This window comes from Capra hircus (genome assembly GCF_001704415.2).
Source record: "Capra hircus breed San Clemente chromosome X unlocalized genomic scaffold, ASM170441v1, whole genome shotgun sequence".
NCBI classification, from domain to species: Eukaryota; Metazoa; Chordata; class Mammalia; order Artiodactyla; family Bovidae; genus Capra; species Capra hircus.
The window spans coordinates 64,732,579-64,759,141 of record NW_017189516.1 but is presented as its reverse complement, the minus strand read 5'-3'; the positions used below and the strand labels follow the sequence as shown (position 1 = coordinate 64,759,141).

At 42.9% G+C, this 26,563-nt stretch overlaps 1 protein-coding gene and 1 pseudogene across 6 annotated transcripts; one reads left to right on the top strand and one right to left on the bottom strand.

Annotated features, from left to right (window-relative positions):
- Positions 1-1,779: 1,779 nt before the first annotated feature.
- On the bottom strand, positions 1,780-25,415 carry LOC102176221 (zinc finger protein 160). Of its 6 annotated transcripts, none has more exons than XM_018043839.1 (6): positions 25,321-25,415; positions 22,710-22,768; positions 19,299-19,595; positions 16,245-16,327; positions 10,623-10,749; positions 1,780-3,716 (listed from the first exon to the last, which is right to left on the bottom strand). In XM_018043839.1, exons 4-6 carry the CDS (start codon positions 16,257-16,259, stop codon positions 2,308-2,310), a joined length of 1,551 nt encoding a protein of 516 aa, XP_017899328.1. In that variant the 5' UTR covers positions 16,260-16,327; positions 19,299-19,595; positions 22,710-22,768; positions 25,321-25,415; the 3' UTR covers positions 1,780-2,307. The 6 variants fall into 6 exon arrangements, with proteins under 6 accessions (XP_017899328.1, XP_017899329.1, XP_017899326.1 ...); XM_018043840.1 differs by lacking the exon at positions 25,321-25,415 and adding an exon at positions 23,844-23,947; XM_018043837.1 differs by lacking the exon at positions 19,299-19,595.
- On the top strand, positions 11,471-13,656 carry LOC108634338 (annotated as a pseudogene).
- Positions 25,416-26,563: the final 1,148 nt, after the last annotated feature.

Below are 26,563 nucleotides of genomic sequence, written 5' to 3'. Positions count from 1 at the left end.
AGCTGAGTGCCAAAGATTTGATGCTTTTGAACTGTGGTGTTGGAGAATACTCTTGAGAGTCCCTTGGACTGCAAGGAGATCACACTAGTCCATCCTAAAGGACGTCAGTCCTGGGTGTTTATTGGAAGGACTGATGCTGATGCTGAAACTCCAATACTTTGGCCACCTCGTGCGAAGAGTTGACTCATTGGAAAAGACCCTGATGCTGGGAGGGATTGGGGGCAGGAGGAGAAGGGGACGACAGAAGATGAGATGGCTGGATGGCATCACCAACTTGATGGACGTGAGTGTGGGTGAACTCTGGGAGATGGTGATGGACAGGGAGGCCTGGTGTGCTGTGATTAATCGGGTCGCAAAGAGTGTGAGTGACTGAACTGAACTGAAATGTGTACAATTGTTGCAAAAGGAAATCCTTCAAACCTTCTCTAAGAGTCTACCCTTTTCCAAACATTTGGAAACCTTAGCTGAACAGCTAGCTGGTCAATTATCTGGGTGAGACCCTCGAAGACGGCTTCAAAGCATTACACACAGTATTGGATCTGGAACTATAATGCTGATAATTATCTTGGTGATTATATTTGTAATATACTGATGCCTTTCAACTAAAATTGTTCAAACTAAAGAAACTCACTTGCTTAGGGCCTTTTTCACAAAAGTATCTACAGTCATCTCCAATTATGAAAAAATAAAAAAGAGGGAACTGTCAGGGTTCGTTGAACTTTAAAGGATCCAATATGTTATTTTCTTCTTTTGTGTTTCTCAAGGACTCTATTCCTTATCAGTTCCTGGAAAGCAGGAACAAGCAGAGCTGCACACAGTTCCCAGGACTGAGGTCATGAGAAAGGCCATCTGCTTGGACTCCTTTCAGTGACTCCCTTCAGTGACCTTTAACTTGAAGGTAATCTATTCAGTTATGCCCCTCTTACTCAGCATATGGAATGCTTTCTTGGCCCTTTCAAGACTGTTATTTGCTTGGCTTTGTTTTTCCTCATTTATTTTTTTACTGCCTGCAGCTGCCTTGTATGAAGATATAGAAACATGCGTTATTGCAAATAAAGCACCCTTGTCTCACTGGGTCCCCTGCTTCCTTCTTCTCGTCGACTCCCGTCCCCAGGTCCCGGTCTACAAGGACTGTGACAGCTCTGTCTTCAATTTCCACAAATAAGAGTGACTCTTCTTTAATCATACATACAGCAGCTATTTCTGTCCAACGGAGAACATGACCCTTTTCCTAGGCATTGTTCCTAGCACACCATCAGTCCCTGGAAACGGTCCCTCTCCTCCAAGCCCAGGCCTTTTAAAATCCTGCCTGCTCTGTTCAAGGTCAGTTGGTAGAACATTATGTTTTGTCACAGGCTGGACTACGTACAGAAGGGCTTCCTGATCCTACTGACCATGATGAGTCATGTACTAGTTTAACATTATTTCCCACCCTCCCTGTTGCTAATTCACACACACTATTGAATGTCGTAATTTAGGCTGTGTGTTTTTCCAGGAAACACGGATGTAATGACTCGTATCTCATGAAGTCAGCCCCTTCATCTCACTGATTCCTTCCCAGAGACCATCGTGAAATGCATGTAGCAAATGCGTTTGATCACTGGATTACCAAAGCCAAGCTCTTAGAGCTCACCACACAGCACGCCAATAAACTGAGTGACTACTTGTTGGGCAAGGAATAGTGACTTTATTCAGAAAGCCAGGAGACCAAAAAGATGGTGGGATACTGTCCCAAAGAATCATCTTTGCCGAGTTAGAATTTGGGTTCCTTTTACACGAAAAGATCTCTATAGCTTCTCTTCAAATATGGACTTACTGCAGTTGCTGAGTGTCTGAACTAAAATCATCAGAGAATACATATAGTGAAAAGGGTAAAGGATTTGCCACAACCACTGAGTCTGGGAAGTATGGCTCCACTATATTCCTGTCTTGTGACTTTTGGGTAAGATCCTTGCCACACACATTACATTGCTGTGTGTTTTCTCCAGGATAAATACTCTGATACTACTGGTGAGATGTTAGCTGTGAGGATGGTGTTTTTTTTTTTTTTTCTCTTTTTCCACATCTGTGAAATTGATGAGGAATCTTTCTAGAATAAATTCATGTTCTAAAGACCTGACTAATAAACACATATATATCTGGCTTCTATCCAGTATGAATTTTCTCATGAAGCCTAAGATGTTGCCACACTCATGATATTTGTATGGTTTCTCAGTAGTGTGAGTTCTCTGACCAACAGCAGGGTGTGGATTTTGAACTTTGAATTTTGAAGACTTCTACCATATACCACATTCACATGAGTTTCTCTCATGTATGGATTTTCTGATGTTTAGTGAGTGCTGAGACCTGAGTAAAGGATTTTCCACACTCGAAACACTTGAAAGGTTTCTCTATATGTATTCTCCGATGACTTGTAAGGTGTGAATTTCGACTGAAGAACTTGCCACACTCATTACATTTGAAAGGTCTCTCTCCAGTATGAATTCTCCAGTGAAGTCGAAGATGTGGTTTTTGACCGAAGACTTTTCCACACTCATCGCATTTGTAAGGTTTCTCTCCAGTATGAACTGTCTGATGACTTAAAAGGATTGACTTTACACGAAAGGCCTTGCCACACTCATCACATTTGTAAGGTCTCTCTCCAGTATGAAATCTCTTATGACTTATGAACTGTGAAGGCTGACTGAAGTGCTTGCCACACTCATTACATTTGTAAGGTTTCTCTCCAGTATGAACCCTCTGATGGCCAGCAAGGTGTGCATTTCGGATAAAGACCTTGTCACATATATCGCATTTAAATAATTTCTTTCCTGTATGAATTTTCTGATGTCTCCTGAGGTTTGAGCTGTCAGTAAAGGTTTTGCCACACTCATTACACTGGTAACTTCTCTTTCTTGCATGGATATTCTGATGACTTACAAGCAATGAATTCTGACCAAAGATTTTACCACATATATCACATTTATGTAAGTTTGCTCCTGAGTGGATTATCTGATGTTTAGCAAGGGTGGAGCTATCATTAAAGTTTTTGCCACACTCATTACATTTGTAACATTTCACTTCAGAATGAATTTTCAAATGACGTGCAAGCTGTGAACTTTGATCAAACAATCTGTCACATACTTCACATTTATGTGATTTCTCTCTTATATGGATGGCCTGATGTTTAATGAGGTATGAGCCCTTACGATAGGCTTTCCCACACTCATTACATTTGTAAGGTTTTTCCCTCTGTGCTTTGAGGTCTTGTGTTATTCCTGAAGGATCCATAACATCACTCCCATATATATTAGAAACACTGGTTTGGGCACAAGGAGGAATTCTCTGAAGTGGTGAAAATGAGGAACTGTTGTTGACAGATCTCTTAACTTCATTATATTCAGAAATTATCCCTCCAGTTTGAAATATCTGCAGTTTATCCTGGAAGTTAAATCCAAGCCTGTTTCCAAAGGGCTTGATGCCTGCATCCTTTCTGTCATGCAAATCTCTTCCAACAGGCACATTTCCATTAAGGCTTACAGGTGCTCCTTTGTAATTTCTTTTGTCATCTCTCTGCAGACACTCAAAGTCACACATATTTTCCTGACTTTCCCAAAGATTAAAGCATTCGATTTCACAGCTTTCAGGGCTTCCCAGCATCAATGTTTGGAATGTTTCTCGTTTATCACTGGTCGCTTTGGGTTGTAAATGCTTGATCACATGTGTAGGAGAGAGATCTACAAGATAAAAAGAACCACAGGTATCCTGCTCACAATAATTCAAAAATAAATCTTTCATGTTGAATATATATTACACCAAAAGTAATACTTACACCAAGTTATGAAACACCACAATGTTGACCTGAAGTTTCTAGAAACACTAAAGGAATAGAATTTTTAACTTAAGAAAGCATGATAACATAAATTCACCATTAAGGTAGCCTAGTTTTAAAAACCATATGCCAAACACACTCACATTGGACAATCTTAGGCCAACTCTCAAAAACAGGGTATTTTTCTACCAGGACCCCTAGGAACGTTTCAAACAACAGTTGTCTCAAATTGAAAAGAAAAATATTATACTATCATTGTATTCTGCATATTTACTGTACATAAATAAATTATAAACAACATATTATATAACAGTAAATAATCCAAAACCAAGCTTACCCAATTAATAATTAACTATTCATAATTGGTTGTTTACCATTGAAAACAAATGAGAAAATGAAGACTATGACTAAAACAAGTTTTTGGAAACAACACAGTTTTCTAAATCTGCTATAGAACCACGCACCCAAAAAGAAAAGGCACTTTACGATGTTAACAAGTAGTATGTGTCAGCTGTATTGCAGAATACACGCGAAAAGACCACCATCTGTAAATGACATAAATTAAGATGTAAAACAGTCACCAGTTTTCTAACAGCGAATAACCAAAGCAATCCCTAACTATTCAGTTGATCAGTTGTGCTTGAGTCTGTGCAACCCCATGGACTGTATCCCATCGGACTCCTGTCCAAGGGATTTCCCAGGCAAGAATAGTAGAGTGGGTTGCCATTTCCTTCTCCACAGGATCTTCCTGACTCAGGGATCAAACCTGCATCTTGCTGCATCAGCAGGTGAATTCTTTACCACTGAGCCACCAAGGAAGGCTTCTCTCTAGCCATGCACTATTCTTAATTATCTGGTTTAATGGCACCAAAATATAATAAAAAGTGAGTGCTTTGTGTCTTTATTGACTAGGGTCAGACACAATATTGCTGAAAAATGTTGCAAGTGAAAAGCATACAAGATATAATGTAGTTGAGGTTTGACAGAAAACAAAATTCTGTAAAGCAATTATCCTTCAAATAAAAAATTAATAAAATTTTAAAAAGATATAATGTAGAGAAAGTCATATCATAAAGAACATGACAGAATATAGATATCACCTTTTATAAACAAGAGTAAATTTTGAGTGTTTACTGTAAAACATGCATTACTATAAGCCAACTGACAGCACTCATTTGCTTTGAAAGGCTTGAGGTAAAATAACATGTTTTTCTCTAATCAGAGCAGGAGACACACCCAATTGGTGCACAAAGTAGCAAGAGAAGCAGGAAATGAATCTGAACCTACAGACTGAGAAAACTTATTTGTCAACATGACCACCCACCGAAAGAATAGATTAGAAAATATTTTTTAAAAATACAAGGAACTTGGAAAATATCAAGGAAGATACAAGACAGAAGTAGTCTGTTTAACCATTATTCAATGATCCCATCTCAAAATGGGTTGTGAGTCATCACGGATACACAGAGTGATCTAGGTCATGTCCTGAGAAACGTGTTCCATAAATGACCAGAGATTGTCTTTACAGTGAGAGTATGCAGAAGGTGAAGGGATGTCGTAGGTAAGAACGATGTTTCCGTCCATATCAAGGTACTATGTGAGGACTGGTCAGGACTAAGAAAGGGACTGTGTGGAGCATAGCGTGCACAGGTTTACGTCAGATATCAGCTTGTGACCGCATGTCTTTGTGAAAATAACTGAGCACAAACTAATATACTGACCTTAAAAGAAAAGAATTGGTTCAGCAAGTTTATGGGCATTATACTACGGGATGGGACAGAAGCAAGAGAGATTTTAAAAGTGACTGTGATATATGGAAAAGCAGGATAATACCTGTTATACATACCATTTACAATGTAATGTATCCAACTGTGAATTTCGTAAGTTACAATGGAATGCTTATATTCAAGAAAAACATACACAATATTCCCGGATATTGTATAAGAATCTTATTAGCCGAAATCAGAAGGAAAATCCAGGAAAAGGCTATCTAAATCTGAGTTCCTCGGCCAAGTATGATTAACCTCTCTATTGGACATTTACTTCATTTCTTCTTCCACACATGGTCATCTCAAGATTGAGGAGTATCAAAGAAAAGGAGGGATTGAAATTGACTCTGGAGGACCTTCCCAGTTACAAAAGCCTTTCTGAGGGATCCAACTCCTTTTTGTAGAAAAAAGCTTCATTCTCCTGGATCTTCCCTGAGTTCAAAAGAGCAGTTTCAAACAGTTACTAAAGCATAAAAGGACCACACCATGATCAAGTGGGATTTATTGCAGGGATGCAAGACCTCTCAATGTCCACAAGTTAACCAGTAGGATGCACCCCAGTAAGAGCTGAAGACTAAAAACCTATGATGATCATTAGATGCAGAAAAGCTTCTGACAAAATTCAAGTGCCATTTATGATTAAAAAAAAAAAACAAACCCTTCAGAAAGTCAGCACAGATGGAGCCTACCTCAACATAATTAAAGACTGTATATGTCAAACACACAGCTAACATCATACTCAACAGGGAAAAACTGAAAGCATTGCCCTTAACAACCTGAATAAGACAAGAATGTTCACTATTGCCACTTTTATTGAACACATTTTTGGAAGTCCTAGCCACAACAATCAGAAAAGGAAAAGAAATAAAAGGAATTCAAGGTAAATAAAAATAAAAAAGAAGCTAAACTGTGACTATGGTGCTACACACAGAAAATCCCGAAGATGCCACCACATGACTACTAGACGTCATCAATGAACAGAGGAACCTTGCTGGATACAAAATATATAGAAAACTGCTGCATGTCTATACACTAATAATGATATATCAAAAAGTGAAATTAATGAAACAATCCCATTCACCATCTCATACAAAAGAATAAAATTCTAAGGAGTAAACCTACCTAAAAAGTCAAAAGAACTGTATTCATAAAACTATAAGATGCTGATGACTGATACCAAAGATGACACAAACAGATGGAAACATACACCATGTTCTTGGATTGAAAGAAGTAACACTGTCAAAATGACCATACTGTCCAAGGCAATCTACATATTCAATGCAACCCTTACCAAATTAACAATGACATATTTCATAAAACAAAGAAAAACTTAATTTGTACCAAATACAAAAGACTCTGATATCTAAAATGATCTTGAGAAGGAAGAGCTGGAGGAATCATGTTCCCTCAGTTTAGACTATACTACAAACTTACAGTCAGCAAAGTGGAAGTGAAGTCGCTCAGTCGTGTCCGATTCTTTGTGACCCCATGGACTGCAGCCTACCGGGTTCCTCTGTCCATGGGATTTTCCAGGCAAGAATACTGAAGTGGGTTGCCATTTCCTTCTCCAGGAGATCCTGACCCAGGGACTGAACCTGGGTGTCCTGCACTGTAGGCAGGCGCTTTACCATCTGAGCCACCAGGGAAGCAGTATGATAATGGCACAAAACGGAAACAGAGATCAGTAGAACAGGAGACAAAACCCAGAAACAAACCAATTTACTTATAGTCAATTATTCTATAACAAAGGGGGAAAGGATATAGAATGAAGAAGTCTCTTTAATAAGTGATGCTGGGATAAACGGATAGTTACATGAAAAAGAATGAAATTATAACATCCTCTAACACCACATACAAAAATAAACCCAAAATGTATTAAACATCTAAATGCAAGACCAGATACTATAAAATTCATAGTGAAAAACAAATGCAAAACACTGACAATATGTTGCTGGATCTATGTCTTAACAGTCACGGTAATAAAAGCAAAATCAAACAAATGAGACTTAATTCAACTTAAAACCTTTTTGCAAAGTAAAGGAAACCAAATCAAGAACAAAATGACAACTTCTGGACTAGGAGACTATATGCAAATGATGCTACCTATAAGGGATTTATTTCCAGCATATACAAATAGCTCATACAGCTTAATATCAAAACAAACAAACAACCCGATCAAAAAATGAGCAGAAGATCAAAACAGATTATTTCTCCAAAGGAGACAAATAGATGGCCAACAGTCACCTGAAAAGATGTTCCACGTCTCTACTTATGAGAGAAATGCAAATCAAAACCACAAAAATGTATCACCTCCCACTGGTCAGAATGACCACCATCAAACAGTCTACAAACAACAAATGCTTGAGAGGGTGTGGAGAAAAGAGAACCCTTCTACACTGCTGGAAGGAACATAAATTGGTACTGCCACTTTGGAGAATAGCGTGGAGGTTCCATAAAGAACTAAAAATAGAGCTATTACAGGAACCAGCAATTCCAATCCTGGGCATATATCCAGAAAGGATGAAAACGAATTCAAAATGATACATGCACCCCAACGTTTTTAGCAGCACTATTTACACCAGCCAAAACACGGCAGCAACCTAAATGTTCACTGACAGACAAAGGGATAAAGAATATGTGGTACATATAGACAAGGGAATATTGGGAAGTGACAGTAGCTCGGCCGTGTCCAGCTCTTTAAGACCCCGTGGCCTGCAGCCCGCCAGACTCCCCTGTCCATGAAATTCTCCAGGCAAGAACACTGGAGTGGGTTGCCACCTCCACAGCATAAAACACAATGAAGCAATGCCTTTTGCAGCAATATAGACAGACTTAGGGATTATTCTAAGCGAAATCAGAGAAAGACAAATATCAGAGGATATTATATGTTGAACTGAAATGAACGATACAAATGAACTTATTCACAAAATAAACTCACCAGAATAAAAAACAAACTTATGGTTACCAAAGGGGATAGTACAGGATGGTGGTGGGGGCTGGAAAGGGAGAGATAAATTAGCAGTCTGAATATATACAAACTAATGTATATACAAAATAGATAAATAACAAGAACCTACGATATAGCTCAGGGAACTATACTGAGTATCTTGTAAACTGCTGTGTACCTGAAACACAACATTGTAAATTAACTATACCTAAAAAGTGGAGAAGGAAATGGCAACCCATTCCAGTATTCTTGCCTGGAGAATCCCAGGGACAGAGGAGCCTGGTGGGCTGCCGTCTGTGGGGCCGCAGAGAGTCGGACATGACCGATGCAACTTAGCAGCCAGCAGCAGCAGCATACCTAAAGAGAATGGTTAAAACAAAAGCAAAAACACCTCTTGCGGACATGTTCAAAAGATGTTTCACAAGGGTGTAAAAACTACTAAATGGGGGGAGCAGTCTATGAAACAAGACGTGTTGACAAAACTGAATACCCACCAGCAAAAGAATTTACTTGGAACATTATCTTACACTGCAGACAAAAACGAACTCAAAATGGTTCAAAGACCTAAACCTACATCCCAAATGTATAAAACTCCTAGAAGTAAACGTGCAGGAAATGTTTCTGGAAATTGGACCCACAAATGATTTACCAGATATAACACAAAAAGCACAGGCCACAAAATAAAACCAGATATTAATAAACAGGACTATATCAAAATTATAAACTACTGTGCATTAAAGTGCAGTGAGTTTGAAAAGACAATCAACAGTAAAAGAGAAAATATGTGGAAATCATACATCTGATAATAAATGAGTACAAAGAATATATATAAAAATTTTAAGAGGGACTGATCACCAGTTCCAACATAGGGACCATTCCCCAATCAACCATCCAACGCATTGCAAATACAAAACAGAAACATGAAGAGTAACACAGAAATTTGAACTCAATGATAAAATTAAAAAAAATACCTACAATGCACAGAACATCAGTGCAGCCAATAGCCCCATAGATATGAGAATGTGAACCTGGACAAAGTTGTCCTGGGATAAATTCCCATACCATTTACAGAGGCTAAAATATATGGTCCTTGATGCACATGAACAACACTGTCATGGTGCCCTTGACAGAGTTTCCAAAGCCAGAAAATAACCTGGAAAGATGTATCAGGCTCTCGTGATACTTTCTCTCTCATAATCCTAGAACATACTGACCACTCTGCTAGATAGCTTCAAGTGGCGACTTTGTACAGAGCAAGAAAATAACATTAGGAATAGTGTCTCCATCACAGTCTTCTATTGCCTAGTAAATCCACTCCACAGAGACTCAGCAGAGGCTGCCAATTAAACATAGGTGGATTATCACAGCAAGGAAACCAGATAAAACTTCAGACCCTCAGGAATATATTTCAAAGAAATTCAAGAGGTAAACTGATACAAAGTAAGGAGAATGGAACATCGGGAACAGCTGACATTCCCAGGCCGGGTAGAGCGGCACAAGCGTAAAAATAATAAACACGAAGGTCAGACATTACAGGATCTGGAGCTGGGACCATGCACTCGACCTACAGACGGCAAGCTCAGAGCCCACGAGATTCACATACGCTGCCCTCGTAGGATCTAGGATCAGAAAGACGATCTCTCTACCCACTCTTTACATTTTTCTAAGTAACAACCACAGAGGATCCAATCCACCAGCTCGTCCCACTCCTAAACAGAAAAAACCGGCCCTTTTGAGATACTCGTTTTTCTTTATGCATTCTATTTTTAGCTATTCTTACATCACTCCCCACTGTCCAGAGATTTTCTCGTGCTCCAATGTGGAGATAGTATTCAGATCCGAAACAGAAATTCTGGGACTCCCCTGGTGATCCAGTGGTTAAGCCTCTGCATTTCCAATGCAGGGGGCGCAGGTGTGATCCTTAGTCAGTGACATGAAACAGACACAGCATCTGAAGAGGGTCAGTTTAACCTCGTGAAGCTGTGTCACACCCGAGTCACCAGAACTCTCAGATGAAAGACATCAGGGCCTCCCAAGGGGCACACAGGGAAAATGCAGATACCCAAGGGCAGCTCTGGAAGGAAGTCATCCTCACCCACGGACAGCAGGTTCCTGTAGGTCTCCAGCATCACGTCCCTGTACAAGGCCCTCTGAGCAGCGTTCAGGAATTCCCACTCCTCCTGAGTGAATTCGATGGCCACATCCTCAGAGGTCAGTCGTTCCTGAAATGAAACCACACGTCACCAAAAGGGCCATGAGAAGTTCTCATTTTCATGCAAAAGAGAAAGGGTGGTAAGGGGTAAGGATTGACTTGGTTGAAGTGTCTGTTCTAACAGATCCCTGCAGGTGTATCTGGAGAAATTATGCATCCCTAATTTTAATATCTTATGCTTTTTCATAAGGCCTTATGAGATCCTCCAATTAATATGGATTTTTCATCACTGTTCAAAATCCATGAAATATATATGAATAAAACTCAACACTGTGTTGGCTATACAGAAGTGCCAGATATTATGTTCTACCCAGTGAGTGCAATTCATTATCTCGATGAGGTACAGCATGAGCGGTGTCTTCAGAGATGACAAAGTCCATGGCACTTTTAATGGAAAGGTCAAAAGTTTCAGGTATGATGTTGGTAACAGCAGCAAGGACCAAAAGTGTCTGAAGGCTTCCTGTTGCTCTAAATTACTGTAGTATTACTCTAAGCATTAAATAAGTACTTTACAGGCAAGAACCTGTCATCAATATAATAGCTCATTAAAGAACCATCTGTTCCCACCTTACAGAAGAAAACCTGTGTCACAGACACTCTGAGAAACTCGACTCAGACCAAGAAGGTAAGAAATGTTACATGAAGCACCTGAACTCAGAAGCTGGGGCTCAGCAACTGAAGCTTAAGCATCTAACAGTTAATACAGAGAACATTAAAAGTCCTTTGACAGAGGGCTCGTAAAGAAAACCTGAAAGAGGTCCAAGGTGAGCCTCTTCCCTGCCCCTGTCTTGTTTGCACGGGGAGCAGCTCTCAGGCCTCGGGCCTTCATCCCTTGAAAATGGACACCTGTGCCAAATTCGTCTCTACCCTCTCCCTGATCAGGAGAGCCTCCTCCCTCTGTGGAATGATCACTGTCCGCAGTGGTGGTGAAGGACCGGAGACACTGACTGATGAGAGCCACAGCAGCTTGGCAGCCCCAGGTCCCCGGACCATCTCACTAATCCCTAGCCACAGCCTCCAAACCAGTGCCATTTCAAAGGACTCTGACACAGCAGCCAAGTTCCCTGGAGCTGGAGCTGCCTCAGCAGGGCTGGCTGGCTCCGGGGCTGGAAGCGGGACTGTGTTCGGGAGCCTCATCACTGTTATGCCAGGAACCCTTCCCCGAAACAGCAGCTCTTCTACGCCACGGGCTTGGCCCTCTCAAAGGCCATGGGACTCTTTTGGTGGTCTCGCTCATCTTCCGCACGATGTGAAGGAGCTCTTTCCACCTCCCATAGTTCTTTCTCCTGTGTCTGCCCTGTATGTTCCCTTTCCTGGAACTCCCCAGGCAGCCTGGGGAAAGTGGTGGGCTCAGGGTTTGACAGAAGGAAAACAAATAAATATTGTATTAATATGGAAAAAAAAAAAAACAACCCACAGTCCAAGGTGAACAACGTGGAATGGCACGAAAGGTCATTAGAGATGTGGATACAGAAACACAACTGTTAGTAATTTACTACTTAAAACACTAACAGGATTGTTTAGAAAATTTCAAGGCCACAGATTACACTGGTAACATAATTTCAACTGAAAAAAAGGTGACATGTAGTTTTTAAATCATGATGTCTTCTATCTAAACCACAGACTTGCACATGTATGTATACATATCTATAAAAAATTAACTGAAATGAGAGGATTTGTCTCTTGACAGATTTATTGAACAATTTTATATCACCCACATGTATTTTTTATTCACATGTATTTCAGCATCTTTCAGACGATAAAAATGTATTTTTTGTACTCAGCTGAGTTTGTCAACAGGATTCTATACTAGGCTACCAAAAGAAAACTGATAAAAACATTAAAAAAAAAACCTGAACTCAATTCATAATAAAATTACCATATACAGAACTACAAATACAATTTTATCCATTTAAATTTACATAGCAAGGCATTAACAGAAGCCAAAGACTTTCTTTGCCTTTTTTTCCCATTAATAAAACAGTGATTTGAAATTAGAAGAGTCATTAGATTATGACAAAAAAATGATCACAATAGTAAAGTAAAAAAACTTCTTGGAGAATTAAAAATCATGGCAAAAAAAGAATATGGAAAAAAAATAGTTATTAAGCAAGACTATCTCAAGAAACATCATGATGGGAAGGAAACATTCGATGTATTCCTTCTGAAATTTCAGTGTCCAGGGTGCCTGTCTTTCACCACCCTTCGATGCGCATGAGCAGGGGCCACTAGAAGAAGCAACAGGAGGAAAAACCCAGGGCAAGAGACAGAGTCTGTCAGAGTTGACACAGGCAGCACTCATACACCTAAGGACGCGGAAAGGCGAAAAGTGAAAGGACGGAAAGAGACCGCCCATCCTAAAGAGAGCAGGGGAGACTGCCACGTCAGACAGAACAAACTGAACAAAAACAAAAGTGCAATGAGATACGTCGTACGATGGTAAAACCGTCACCTGACCAAAACGCTGTAACAAGTAAAAACATATGTACGTCTAACATTAGATATCTCAGAAAAACGAAGCAGACATTAAGGGAAAGGAAGACAGAAACAGTGGCACAGGAAGAGTACGAGATTTCAACGCCCAAGTTGAACGGGCGTGCACAGATCACACAGCCCAACAAAAGCATAAAGCACGTGCATGTCAAGGACACATAAAACATTCTCTATGAGAGGCCACGTGTTAGGCCAAAATTAACAACTTTAAGAGATTGATACCATAAAAGTATCTTCCCTAACAACAATGAAATGAACTCAAGAAAAAAAGAAAATTCCCCAAATGTGGACAAACAACTCACTCTTACACCACAAATGGGTCTAAGAAAAAAAAATCACATGGAAATTTTTAAATACATGGATGAAAACAAAAAGACAACATTACAAAATTTATAACACAGAGAGAAGACTGTACTAAAAGCAAAGCCTGAACTGTTAAATGCTTACAGTAAAAAAGAGAAAAGATCTTAAATCTGAACTCTATTTTTAGACCTCTAGGAAACAGAAAATGGAAAACAAACTAAACTCAAGTTTAGCGGAAGGAAACAGGTAAATAAGAAAGATTAAACCACACATAAAATAGAAAGCAGAAAAATATAAAAATCAACAAACCAAAAGTTGATGTTTTGAAAAAACTGTATAGGAAAACCCACACCTAGACTTAGGAAAAGAGAAAAAAAGATTCAAATAACTAAAAACAGATATGAAACAGGAGTGATTACAACTGAGGTCAAAGAAAGTTTCTAAAGATAAGGAAGTACTCTGACCAATAATGCCTATAAATGACAGAATATAGGAGGTACTGGCAAATTCTCAGAAACATACAAACCCTTTTACTTATTAAGAAATAAAAAAATTGAGAAGTGTTGAAAGTGAAAGTGTTAGCCACTCAGTCATGTCTGACTCTTTGTGACCTCATGGACTATAGCCCACAAGGCTCCTCTGTCCATGGAATTCCTCCAGGCAAGAATACTGGACTAGACAGCCATTCCTTTCTCCAGGGAATCTTCCGACCCAGGGATAGAACCTGGGTCTCCCACACTGCAGGCAGATTCTTTATGATTTGAGTCACCAGGGAAGCCCATTATAACTAGAGAGATTTAAAAAGCAGTCAGAAACCTCTAAGGAAAATACAGGACCAAATTCTACCAAACATTTACGAAAGAATTACCACTAATCCTGGTAATTGTATGGAGCAAGCACGGTTCTAATAGTTTGATGATTTCCCAAAGACACAAGAAAGGAAAACTAGAAACCAATACTCCTGACAAATACTGATGCAAAATTAAAATACTTGCAAACCAACTTCAACACAAGATTTGGAGAAACAGACACAGAGAACAGATGGAGGGGGGAGGGGAGGAAGGAGAGGGTGAGATGTATGGAGAGAGTAACATGGAAACTTACATTAACCAGATGTAAAGTAGAGAGCCAATGCGAATTTGCTGAATGACTCAGGGAACTCAAACAGAGGCTCCTAACAACCTACAGGGGTGGGACAGGGAGGAAGTTGGGAGGGAGGGGACACATGTATACCTATGGCTGATTCATGTTGGTATTGGGCAGAAAACAATAACTTTTGTAAAGCAATTATCCTTCAATTAAAACAAATAAATAAAAAGATCTGACACCATGACCAAGTGGATTTTATTCCTATAAGGCAAGGAGAAGTCAACATACAGAAATCAATTAATATGACACAGTACATTAACAGATTAAAGGGGGGAAAAAAAACAGGATCATCTTGCTGCAGAAAAAAACCATTTGACAAAAATTTGACAACCTTTCAAGATGGAACACTCAACAAACTACCAACAATAAATTATACCAACATCAACATAAGAAATGCCATTATGAAAAGAGCACAGCAATGGGGATAGAATGAAAGCTTTTCCTCTGAGGTCAAGAAGGCAAGGACGCACACTCTGCGCCGCACTTCAACAAAGCACTGACACCCTTAGAGCAATCAGATGAGAAAAGGAAATCAAAGGTCCCCAGATTGAGAAAGAAGGAAATGTATCTTCTTTCCCACATGACAATGTTTCATAGGTAAGAATCGTAAAGATTACAAAAGAAGCAGGCTATATCAAAAAAGATTCTTTAATAACCCCACAAAGGATCAACCAACCAATTAACTCATTATCAAAACTGCCGTGACAAGCTTTGTAGAAGCAGAATAAAACATGGTGAAGGTCACAGAACTATTCAAAGAGCAAACAGCGAAACTCTGGAAGAAGGAAGATGGAGGTCTTTCTATTTCAACACCTGTTACAAGGTAATCAGGGTTTTGTGGTACTGGTATAAAAACAGACAAAGAAACCAACTGCACAGAACACAGTACTCAGAAATAATTCTGTGTGTATATGTAAGGTATATTCACAAGGATGTCAAGGTACATAAAATGGAAAGGACAGGCTCAATAACCATGATGCTGAGAAAACAGATATCCACCAGCAAAAGAATGAAGGTGGAATCTTGCTTGCATTAAAGGTTAAAACATCTCTGTGTCAAAGGATCCAAACCACAGAGTGAACGGACAACCTCTGAAGAATGGAGGTGATGAAAATTTCCACCTGCCAGACACTTAGATTCATTTCATAGTTTAAATCTGATGATAAACTAAAAAACACTGTATCACTGTCTATTTCTCAACTTTCCACTCTATTAGCAATAAGGATTTAGAGATTGACTCACGTTTTAGTTTGAACTGCCTTAAAAGAGTCAGAACAAACTGCCCCTAATTGATCTGATTCCCAGATTTTACCAGCTATTGTGCACATTAATACCTGACTTCCACACGCAGTTTCCTTACCCTGGTTGACAGAGCTCCTCACAAGGGCCAGGTCACCGGGTCATGGGGAGACGGGATCTAAGTGGAGACGACAGGCCCCGAGGGAAGGCCCCGGGTGAGTGTGCGTATACAGGAGTCAGACAGGACACTCCAGAGTCAGACAGGATTAGCGAGTCCAGAAAAGGGCATTTCAGGAAAGGACAGGCTAAATGTGACCTTACCTGAGAAAGAGCCATGCCTCACTCCTTTTCTTTCCTCTTCCGTAACTTCAGAGCTTCCTCAGGCAACATAAGTCTTCAGAGGTCTATCGCGAAAGTCGAAAACATGCTGTTTGATGCTTAGAGTCCACACACCCCCTTGCTGAGCCCCAACCCCACACACAGGGAAGCCCTCACCATGAGGAACAGACAGGCCCCTGTGGCCACTGTCTCAGGAGGGACTCAGGACAGTCCACTTCCACAGAGAGACCAACACGGGACGTTCCCACACGTTCCCTCGGATCACACTCCCCTTCCGGTGAGGCCTCATGTCCCCAGCAGCAGGGGCCACCTCAGCTGACCAGGCAATCTCCTGCAGGTCACACAGCAGGCCCTGATCCATCCCCAGTCAGAACAGAGCATGCCCTTCTCAGCCCCGATCTCAGCCCTCAGGACTGGGAGGACTCAGAGTCCTGATGCTCAGTGAGGGATCCAGATTGGAATCAACTGGGGCATCTTAAACATTCTCGAGCTGTGGACCAACACAAACCACCTGAAGGGGAAATCTCTGCTCAGACGGTACAAAACATGGGTATGCAAAATGCCTCCTGAACGAAACGTGAAGCCTGGACTGGGCACCATTCAGAGGAGAGCACCCCCCAACTCTCTCTTTCTTTCCCAGCCTTACTAAGGTGTAACTAACAAAAATGGTATAAACGTACTGTGCAAAAAGTGATCATGTGATAGATTCATACACTGAATAATTATTATAGTTGAGTAAGTTACACTTCCACCTGTGAGTACACTGTATTATTTCTCTCTGGGTGAATTTCAAGGATATAGAAACACTACCGGCAGCATGCAGTACCTCAGCACCCCAGAACTTACTTATTTTACAACGGAAAATCTCTACTCTTTGCCTACCAGTGCCCCATTTCCCCCTCCACCCAGCTCCTGGTAACAGCCTTATAACTCGATGGCTCTGTGAGTTTGACTAGTTTCCACAACAGTGTCTGTCCTCCTTTGTGAGGCTTATTTAACTCGGCATGATGTTCTCTAGGTTCATTCATTTTGGCATAAATGCAGGATTCTTGATTTTTATATTTATATAGAGAGACAAATAGTTCATGAATATACAGTATATAATAAATATTTCTATACCACACTTTGTTACCAATTTGTTCGTCCAGAGACATCTGGGCTGTGTCTATGCCTCGGCTACTGCAAAGCCAGTCACATTCATGGGACTCCGGACATATCTCCGAAAAACGGATTGCTCTCCCTTTGGATATCTGTCAGAAATGGGTTTGACAGACTGTAGAACTGTTCTACATTAATTTGCTAAGGAGCTTCCATTTTATTTTCCAACACAGCAGAACCATTAACATTGCCACCAACAGTGCAGTTAAGAGTCCGTGTTTTCTGTGCTCTGCCTGTGTGTGTGCTTATTTTGGGAGGGACAGGAGTGGATAACACAGAACCCAGCCTGGCAGCAAGACAGTTGCAGCTCCATCTTCTAGAGGACGAGCCTCCAGGCTGCAGATCGCTGCGGCATCGCAGCCCTCTGATTTTTCGGAGCCATCTTCCCCTACGTCACAGGACTTTATGACTCTTCTCAGGTTGGGGCCAGAGATCCCTACCGAGCAGGACCACCTTATAACAAGCATTCTGCAATCTTAACCTTAGTATTCCTAATTTCCCAGCGGGCTTCAAACGAACTTACAGACTTTCATGGTGTCCAACAGAGTGTCCACAGAGACCATAATGAGCCCTGAACCCTCTTATACAAACACAAAGCATTCCAAGATGTGATAACTCATGCATGAGGCAAAATAAAAGAGGACACCCAAGGGTCTGCTAGACACAAGACATCATATTTTCATTTACAGGGAGTGACCCAGGTCAGACACCGAAATCTCCAAAGACTATGAAAAAGAGGGATAATTCCAGTGATGCACACGGCCCAGTGAGACCTCAGCATCTTCCAAGGACACACTCCAGATTCTCTTGGTATCTTCCCAAAGGCACATGAACCTTTCTGCACCGGCAACACCAAGTACACAATGATACCAAAGTTGATGCAAAAAATGACCTGAGATTTTCCCTGTTACTCTACGGTGCCTGCCTGCTAAAAGAGCCAACAAAAGCCAGGGAGTGCCGGCAGCCACCACGGGAGGTCCCACCCAAGACAAAGGTCATGCGGAGAAGACCTGACAGGCAAAGGCGGATCAGGACTCGAGGGGCTCCCTGGACGCGCTCGAGCATCTCCCCCCAAACCAGGATCTGTCTTACTGTCTTGTACCTTTCACCAACTCTCCTGACACTAACAGGGGGCTATCCCCAAGCACCTTTCTCTGGAGAAAATCAACTTAGGGCTCTAGCTGATAAGTCTCCTGGACATGAGAGGAATATTTCAAATCAAACCCCTTCTGTTAGCATTCTAGCTTGCTTGGCAGCTTTATCCAGGCTCTTGCAGCTACGCATATGATTGTCCACAGCCTCCCAACTGTGAGAGGCATGGGAACCCTAAAACACAGAGCCTTTCAAAGAGTTAAAAGTTATTAGAGTAGTGCTGGTGTAGGATTTCATTATAGGGCCAATGCTTGTTGCTAAGTTCCCGTATCTCTTATCCACTGTGCACCTGGGAGTGCGTTAGTTAACATAGTTGGAATGTAAGAAAAACAAGTGTAGCCTTGAATTTAACCACATCAGACCTTTGAGCTAATTGGTTCTTTCTTGTAACTCACTGCACCTTTGCTCCGTGAGAAATGTAACTCTGTTTAACATTTTCTGAGGCTGACATAGATTAGAAATATAAAAAAAAAAAAAACACTTTGAGGGAAAATAAGTTTTCTGGTTGAGCAGCCTTTATCCAAAGAAGGTCATAAAATGTCCACAGGCCTCCAAGGCCAGAAGATAATATACACAACATTGTTTATGAGAAAGGTTTACAGAAAAAACCCTGGTTTCGATAAGGACAAAACTGCTGGAATGTGTGGGCTCTGTATGAGCTTACATCTTTCGTTTCCCTCTATGTACAAGTCAAGGTATAAAAGGCCCTTTTAAAAACAAAGTTACAGGCCGTCGCTCACCGAAGAAGCTTGGTCTCCCCGTGTTTTTCTTTTTTTTCCTCTCTTTCTTTCTTTCTCTCTCTTATTCTCTTTTTCAGGCTGATCCCCGGCAAGGGAGTGGAGCGGATGCTGGGGGCACCTGCTAGAAACAGCCCCTCAAGCCCAAGGCTCCCATCCTCCTTCACCCACAGGTCCCTGTGGGCTCAGCCCAGGCCACAGTTCTAACAGTGGAAAAGACTTCTCTTGGCTGAATTCCACGTCCTTCATTGCTGCTCACATGTGGTCACCAGTTGTCAAATCAAACCTGTGCAGGCAAACGTCAGCCTCAGCACTGCTGTCCCAGGAAACACGAGCTCGGGCAGCAGAACCTCAAACCACTCCATGTGGGCTCTCCAACAAACCCGCTTCCAGGTGCTCCAGCCTGAATGGAGACATTCTCTTCCAACAGACCCACACACCCCTTGTCCCTGCAACTACACTTGGGATGGGCGCATGCTCCACTCACTGGGCTCACCTTGATGCCCCCAAATACTGCCACAACCCTCCTGCAGACCCCACCAGGCTCCCTCTGCTTTCCCCATTTGTTACCTCTCCGCCCTGCATGACTGGACTAAGCAAGACTAAAGCGCACAGGGGATCACAAGAGGAGTGCCCACGAGCTACCACCCAAAGGACACTGCACATGCAGAATGAAAATCAAGAGACTGGCCCTCTGGGAAAGTCTGCCGCCACCTGGGGACATTATGGAGTCCACGTACAAAGGCATTGGAGATGAGGAAGTCTCAAAGCAAGGGTCTCCAGGTCCCACCATCTCCTGTTTTCTCTACCCACACCTACTTGGAAGCTATTGTAGTTCTTGGGGTTGGGGGGATGGGCAGCGTCTCCTTCCTGCCCCATTAAGTTTGGGATTTCTGCTCATCCTCAGTGCACTGAAATCACAACGCTGACACTGAGCACATGAACTCCTAGATGGCAAAGCTGCTGTCCACGATGGCGACTGGTCCCTGGATGGGCAGAGCTTAGATCTGGGGGCTGCAGTGGACTCAACATGGGGACACCTTAGCCCACTGCTTGAGGACACCAGCTCTGTAGGGCTTTTCAGGACTTCCTGTATTTCTTGGCTCTTCTTTTGAGTAATTAAGTAGTCACATGGGGTAAAGATCAATTACAGCTGAAATGTCCAGAACATGGGAAACATCTTCATCCCCTGCCCTGTTCTCTTGGTCTCCCCTGAGGATTATTCAGCCCAACCCATAGTCCTGTCATCTACAGACATTTCCAGTATCAGGTACTGCAGCCATGCTGGGAAGAAGAGGAAAACTATGAGCCCTAAAAAGAGGGGAACCAGGAAGGACTCAAAATAACCCATGAAGAAGGGCACTGATTTCTGCTGATGGCAACTGATACAGAGGCAATAAACCTGGGTAACAGGAGAGAGACTGTTAGGAGGGGATGGGGAGACCTCTCTGAGCCTAGACTTGAAGGGTGACAAAGGGCCTGAGGCACGGTGACCTGAAGGTGAGAAAAGGAACTACAATGTCAGACAGAAATGGTTTTGGTATTTGGAAACAGAGACAAGGTAAATGAGACCAGGACAGGCTGAACCCATGAGCAAAGGGTCAGCTCCCAGGATGAGGCTGGAGACACTCACAGGGCCCTGAGCTTGACAGAGGGCTGTGGAGCCACAGTGAGGAGTCAAACTTTTGTCCCAAGAACAAATGAAAGCCAGTGCAAGTCTGAACGTCAGGATATAAAAAAAACTCCCTTGAGATTTAGCCTTATTCATTGAAGTCATCTGATTCTAAGCCTGTGATCCTGCCTCCATCCTACAGTTTTCCTTTTCGTTTTTCATTCAGGGAGGACTGGGATCTATTTAAAATTCTAATTATCACCAGACACTCCCTCCAAACCAGAACTGCCACACACAGACACACAGCCAATTTGGCTGATCATTTCAGGGGTCAGTGTTGCTCACGCTCAGAATTTCCGGTCTAGTCTCTCATCTCCATGTTACAAGTGGACTCCTTCAGGCCGAGAGAGAAGCCGTTTATGGGAAGGTGTGAGCTGAGTGAAAAGAACCGGGTATAACTGAGTAACGAAGTGAGAGGCTGAAGGGCAAGGGGGCCAAGTTTGTCCTTAATGCCCATCCCATTTAACACCAGGAACATCTGTCATGTACCTGAGCAAAAGAAACTTTTCTTTCAAGATTGGGTCAAACTGATACTAAGCAGGTAATTCTTTATTATAAGATTGCAGTGAAATATTTTAAAAATACAGAATTGCAAATATACATCCACCGGTACAAAAAACATTGTAAGCGGTCAGCTTAGAAATACGATCTGAGCAATCTTTTTCATCATGAATAGAGAGGCTCTGTTGGAAGGTTCCAGGTCAAACCAGCCCATCTTTACTCACTTTCACAGAAAAGTCAAAAAGGGACCTGAGGGAAACATCTTCCTATCACCTCACAGCTCATTTCTCACTGATCATAGAAAATGGAGAAAACAGATCATTAGACTAACCAGTTAAACGAGGTGTGTGGTTTTTTTTTTTTTCTTTTTTTGAAAGGAAAGAATGAAGCATTTTATTTTGTTGGTTTTATCGTGTTAAATGTTCTTTTATTTTCCCATTTCTCAAAGAAATGCCTTTAATTTCCCAAGATCTAATGTCATACCTCTGTTATTCTCTGGTAAAGAGCTGAGACCACAAATATCCATTTGTGTGTGCAGACGTAAACACATACACACACCTCATGTCTTAGGTAAAACCACTGTTGAAAATATGTCTATTACATGGTGTCCCATACATAAAACCCTCCAAAATGTATGTCTCTTTGAATTCAGAGAAAGGGAGGGGACGTGATCTTTGCTTATTAACTTGTATTTTTTGCGTTTCCTCATTTTTAATTTTTAATTATTTTAATTGGAGGATAATTACTTTATAATATTGTGATGGTTTTTGCCATACATCAACATGAATTGGACATGTGTCCCCCTCATCCTGAACCCCCTTCCACCTCCCTCCTCACCCGATCTCTCCGGATTGTCCCAGAGCACTGGCTTTGGGTGCCCTGCTTCGTGCATCGAACTTGCAATGATCACTCTATTTAACACATGGTGATATACATGTTTCAATGCTAGTCTCTCTCAAATCACCCCACCCTTGCCTTCTCCCACTGAGTCCAAAAGCCTGTTCTTTACATCTGTGTCTCCCTTTCTTGCCCTGCATGTAGGATCATTGGTACCATCTTTCTAAATTCCATATATATGCATTAATATAGAGTATTTGTCTTTCTCTTTCTGACTTATTTCACTCTGTATAACAGGCTCTAGGTTCATCTACCTCATTAGAACTGATAAACAAGGTAACATTTTTGCTATGTATGGCACAAAATAGTGTAAGATGATTTACCACTTACCAAAGAAAATTTCAAATGTACGAGACGAAGGGAAGAAAGCACTCACACAAGGAATAAATCTGAAAAAAAATTGAAAAAAAATGTGAATTATTTTTAATCTAAAAATCTGGTGTCAAAGTTTAAAAAAACACTGAGAATAATCATATTTAGAAAAGGATGATCAGAGTAGAATACTGGAAACTAAAAAAGCTTATTTCTGAAGTTAAAAATGATTACAGAAACTGAACGAATTAAGACCTACTCCAAGCCACAAAAAGCACCATACATAAAGAAAGGAGAAAATGTGAATCCATTAAAAAAAAAAAAAAAAAAAAGTGTTCCTTTAAGTGATACAGTGGATGAGAATCTGCCTGACAATGCAGTGGACATGGGTTCTATGCCTGGTTCAGGAAGATCCCACAAGTACAAGCAACTAAGTCTGTGCACAACCACTGAGCCTGTGCTTTAGAACCTGGGAGCCACAACTCCTGAGCCCATGGCACAGCACAGCCCAAAAAATTCATTAAAAAAAAAAAAAAAAAAAAGCCACCGCAGAGTGACAGCCAGTCATTTCTTGCCCCAGGTCTCTTCTTCCCTGACCTCTGTTTCATGATAGGACAAGGGAAGGGGGTCACTCACAACTCAGTGAAATCAAGCCACTGCTCCAGGCTCAACAGGATTTGCAAATGAAAGTCATCTTCTGCCACAAGTAATAAAAAAAAAGACCCAAGCCTTATAGACAAGAGTTTTGAAATTCTCAGCCTCCTCTGTGTAACTAAAAAAATCATCTGCATCCAAACAACTGGCCACACCTGGATCGAGCTTACCCCTCTGTTCACCTATCTCCCTATTTCATCTGGGTCTCGGTGCCGCTTTCTCCCCCTCTGCTCTCCTGCTGCTTCTGCCCTATTTCCTCCCTCACACGTGTCCTGTCCCAGGCGGCTGCAATTCGTTCCCCCTCGAAATGCTCTCTCTCCCCAACCTTCCTCAGTGTTTCAGAAATCCATACCTATGTCTGCCTCTTCCCCCATTTCGGCTCCCTCTCTGCGCTCCAGATTACTCCTCTTCTCTCGCTGTGACTTTTCCTTCCTCCCCACTCTCTGGCAGGCCATGTGGCTATGCTTCTTTCCAGCCCTTTCTTCCTCTGCTCCTTACCCTTTGGCCTCTCTCTCTGCCAGCACCATGATAAAACCGGCCACCTCAGATTCAGACTTGAACCGTTGTAGCGGAAAATCCCATGGACGGAGGAGCCTGGTAGGCTGCAGTCCATGGGGTCGCTAAGAGTCGGACGCAACTGAGTGACTTCACTTTCACATTTCACTTTCCTGCAGTGGAGAAGGAAATGGCACCCCACTCCAGTACTCTTGCCTGGAAAATCCCATGGACAGAGGAGCCTGGTGGGCTGCAGTCCATGGGGTCGCTAAGAGTTGGACACAACTGAGTGACTTCACTTTCACATTTCACTTTCATGCATTGGAGAAGGAAATGGCAACCCACTCCAGCGTTCTTGCCTGGAGAATCCCAGGGACGGGGGAGCCTGGTGGGCTGCCGTCTATGGGGTCGCACAGAGTGGGGCACGACTGAAGTGACTTAGCAGCAGCAGCAGCAGCAGCGGCGGCGGCGGCGGCGGCGGCGGCGGCGGAACTCCATCCGGGTGAAAACACAACTCGGGACTCTAACCCAAGAGGCCTGGAGTCAAACCCGGCCAAAACCCAGTTAGGGACTCTCCACCTCTGAGGTCCCTCATCACCCTTCGCCTCCGCGCTCCCATCCCTGAGACAGGGCAGTCCTCCCTATGTTGTGTTCCAGTCCCTGGAGATCTGGCTTTCTAACTGATTAATACTTCTCTATTTCACTCACGTGGCTATTTGCAAGGCTTAACCTCTTCGACTTGACTATCCCTTTGCAAATCCGTCAGCCATTCTCAGGGTTCCCACGGGTTCTCCCTGATGCTTTTCTCCTCAGCTTGAGTTATTTCTCTGAGTCCTTCTGACTCTGCTTCTCCTGATCCTCCTGAAGTTACTGAGTGGGCGACACAACGAGACGCCCCCGGGCCGGAAGAGCACCTTTTCCCACCGAGCTGAACTGGGCATGCAACAGCACTGGCTGTCGCACGGCGGGCCCAGGTCACCTGCCCTACGCGGGGTGAGGGGACGGGCTGACAGGAAAGGGGGCTGCTGCGGGGCACGAGGAGCGGCCTCAGGAGGCGCGAGGGCGAGCGGCTGGGAGGCCGGGGGCTCAGGAGCGGGCGGCCTCCCCGGAACCCCGGGAGCGGGGGGACGGCGCGGCCTATCTGCGCTCTGCCTCCAGCGGTCGAGAAGGCGACGCGGCGGGGCGCGACTGCAACTCGCCAGAGAGGGCTTTACTTGGCGAGGCCAGAGGTAAAAACAGGGTTGTCAGCAGGAAAATGTCGCCGGAGGCGCTGTCTACGCGCACCGAGGGCCGAAACCGCCTCTGCAGCACTTGAAACCCAAACGAAAAGAGAACCGGGCCGCAACGGCGGCGGCAGCGTCTCTTCGGGGCCGAGCACCGGGCGCCAGGGTGTTCAGGTCGCTGGCGATCCCCGCACCGTGAGGACGAGTGAGCGGGGCGGAGGTGGGGACCGCAGGGGCGGCGCGCTCTGCAGACTTACTCCAGAGGGACGCCTAGGCGCCGCTGGGGCACCCCGGCTCCGCGCTCTCCGACTTCCGGCTCTGCGTGCAGCGGCTTTCGGTGCTAGAGCCGCGGCTTCCGGCCAGGGGCGGGGCGAGCACCCGCTGTGCGCAGAGCTCGCGGGAGGGGCGGGGCGCGGAGGGGGCGGGGCGCGGAGGGGCGGGGCGCGGGGCGGGGCCTGTTACCTTGGCAGCACCAAGTTACCGTCTGTAACACTGCTCAGGTAAAAGCTTCACGTTATGTCGGAAGCCAAGATACTTCCTCTTAAGACTAAAAGGGCTTATCCTCAATAAAAAAGCTGTTTTTCACAGCATGTTGTGCTCAGCTCCTGCTAGTGGCCATAAGCAAGTCAGGGATCTGGGAACTTGGACAGTTTTAAGAAACAAGAATGGGACTAGTCTCTATATTACAAATACAAAACTCTGCCTGGGTAGAAACGGGGCTATTCCCTACTGACACCCCACCAAACAGCAAACAGCATAGTGCTGAGTTCAACAAACTCAGGGTCACTACCTGGGTGTCTGAGATGGAGGACTTAAGGGATGTGATCCTTTGGGTCACTAACCACAGCCTTAAAATGAGCAACACACTTTAAATGATTATAAACTACGTTATTGTTTCTTTCATCCAACGTGTTTTAATTATTTCCCTTTCTAAACCCAACTCTTTAAACACTGACATAAAGGGGGCTGTATAAGCAACTCTTGCAATGACAAATATCATTGTGTGCGTTTAAGCTACAGAGAAAAATTAACTGATACATATACTGTGAAACGATTATCATAAGTTTACCTAGCATGCATAATTTCATATAGATAAACTAAAAAGAAAAAGCAAAATGGGAGGGAAAAAATTTTTTCTTTTGATGAGAAATCTATTATTCTTTTAAATACTCTATTATGTACTTTGGAGGAAGTGCTTAGTCGCTCAGCTGTGTTGGATTCTTTGCGACCCTGTGGACCATAGCCTGCCAGGCTCCTCTGTCTGTAGGACTCTCCAGGCAAGAATACTTGAGTGGGTTACCATGCCCTCCTCCAGGGGATCTTCTCAGTCCAGGGATGGAACACATGTCTTGTTCATTGCAGGCGAATTCTTTCCTGTCTGAGCCACCAGAGAAGCCCGACTGTTAAGTATCTTTCCCCAAAACTTGTTTAGGAAATTACACTAAATGATATCCATAATGTAATTTCAAGTTGATTATATGTTCAGTGTGAACATAATTA

Bases quoted from the DNA above. Each gene is read 5' to 3' on its own strand.
- LOC102176221 (XM_018043839.1), bottom strand. The intron at 3,717-10,622 runs GTGAGGATGACT...TTTATCTTGTAG, and splicing joins CAGGAACCTGCTGTCCGTGG to ATCTCTCTCCTACACATGTG.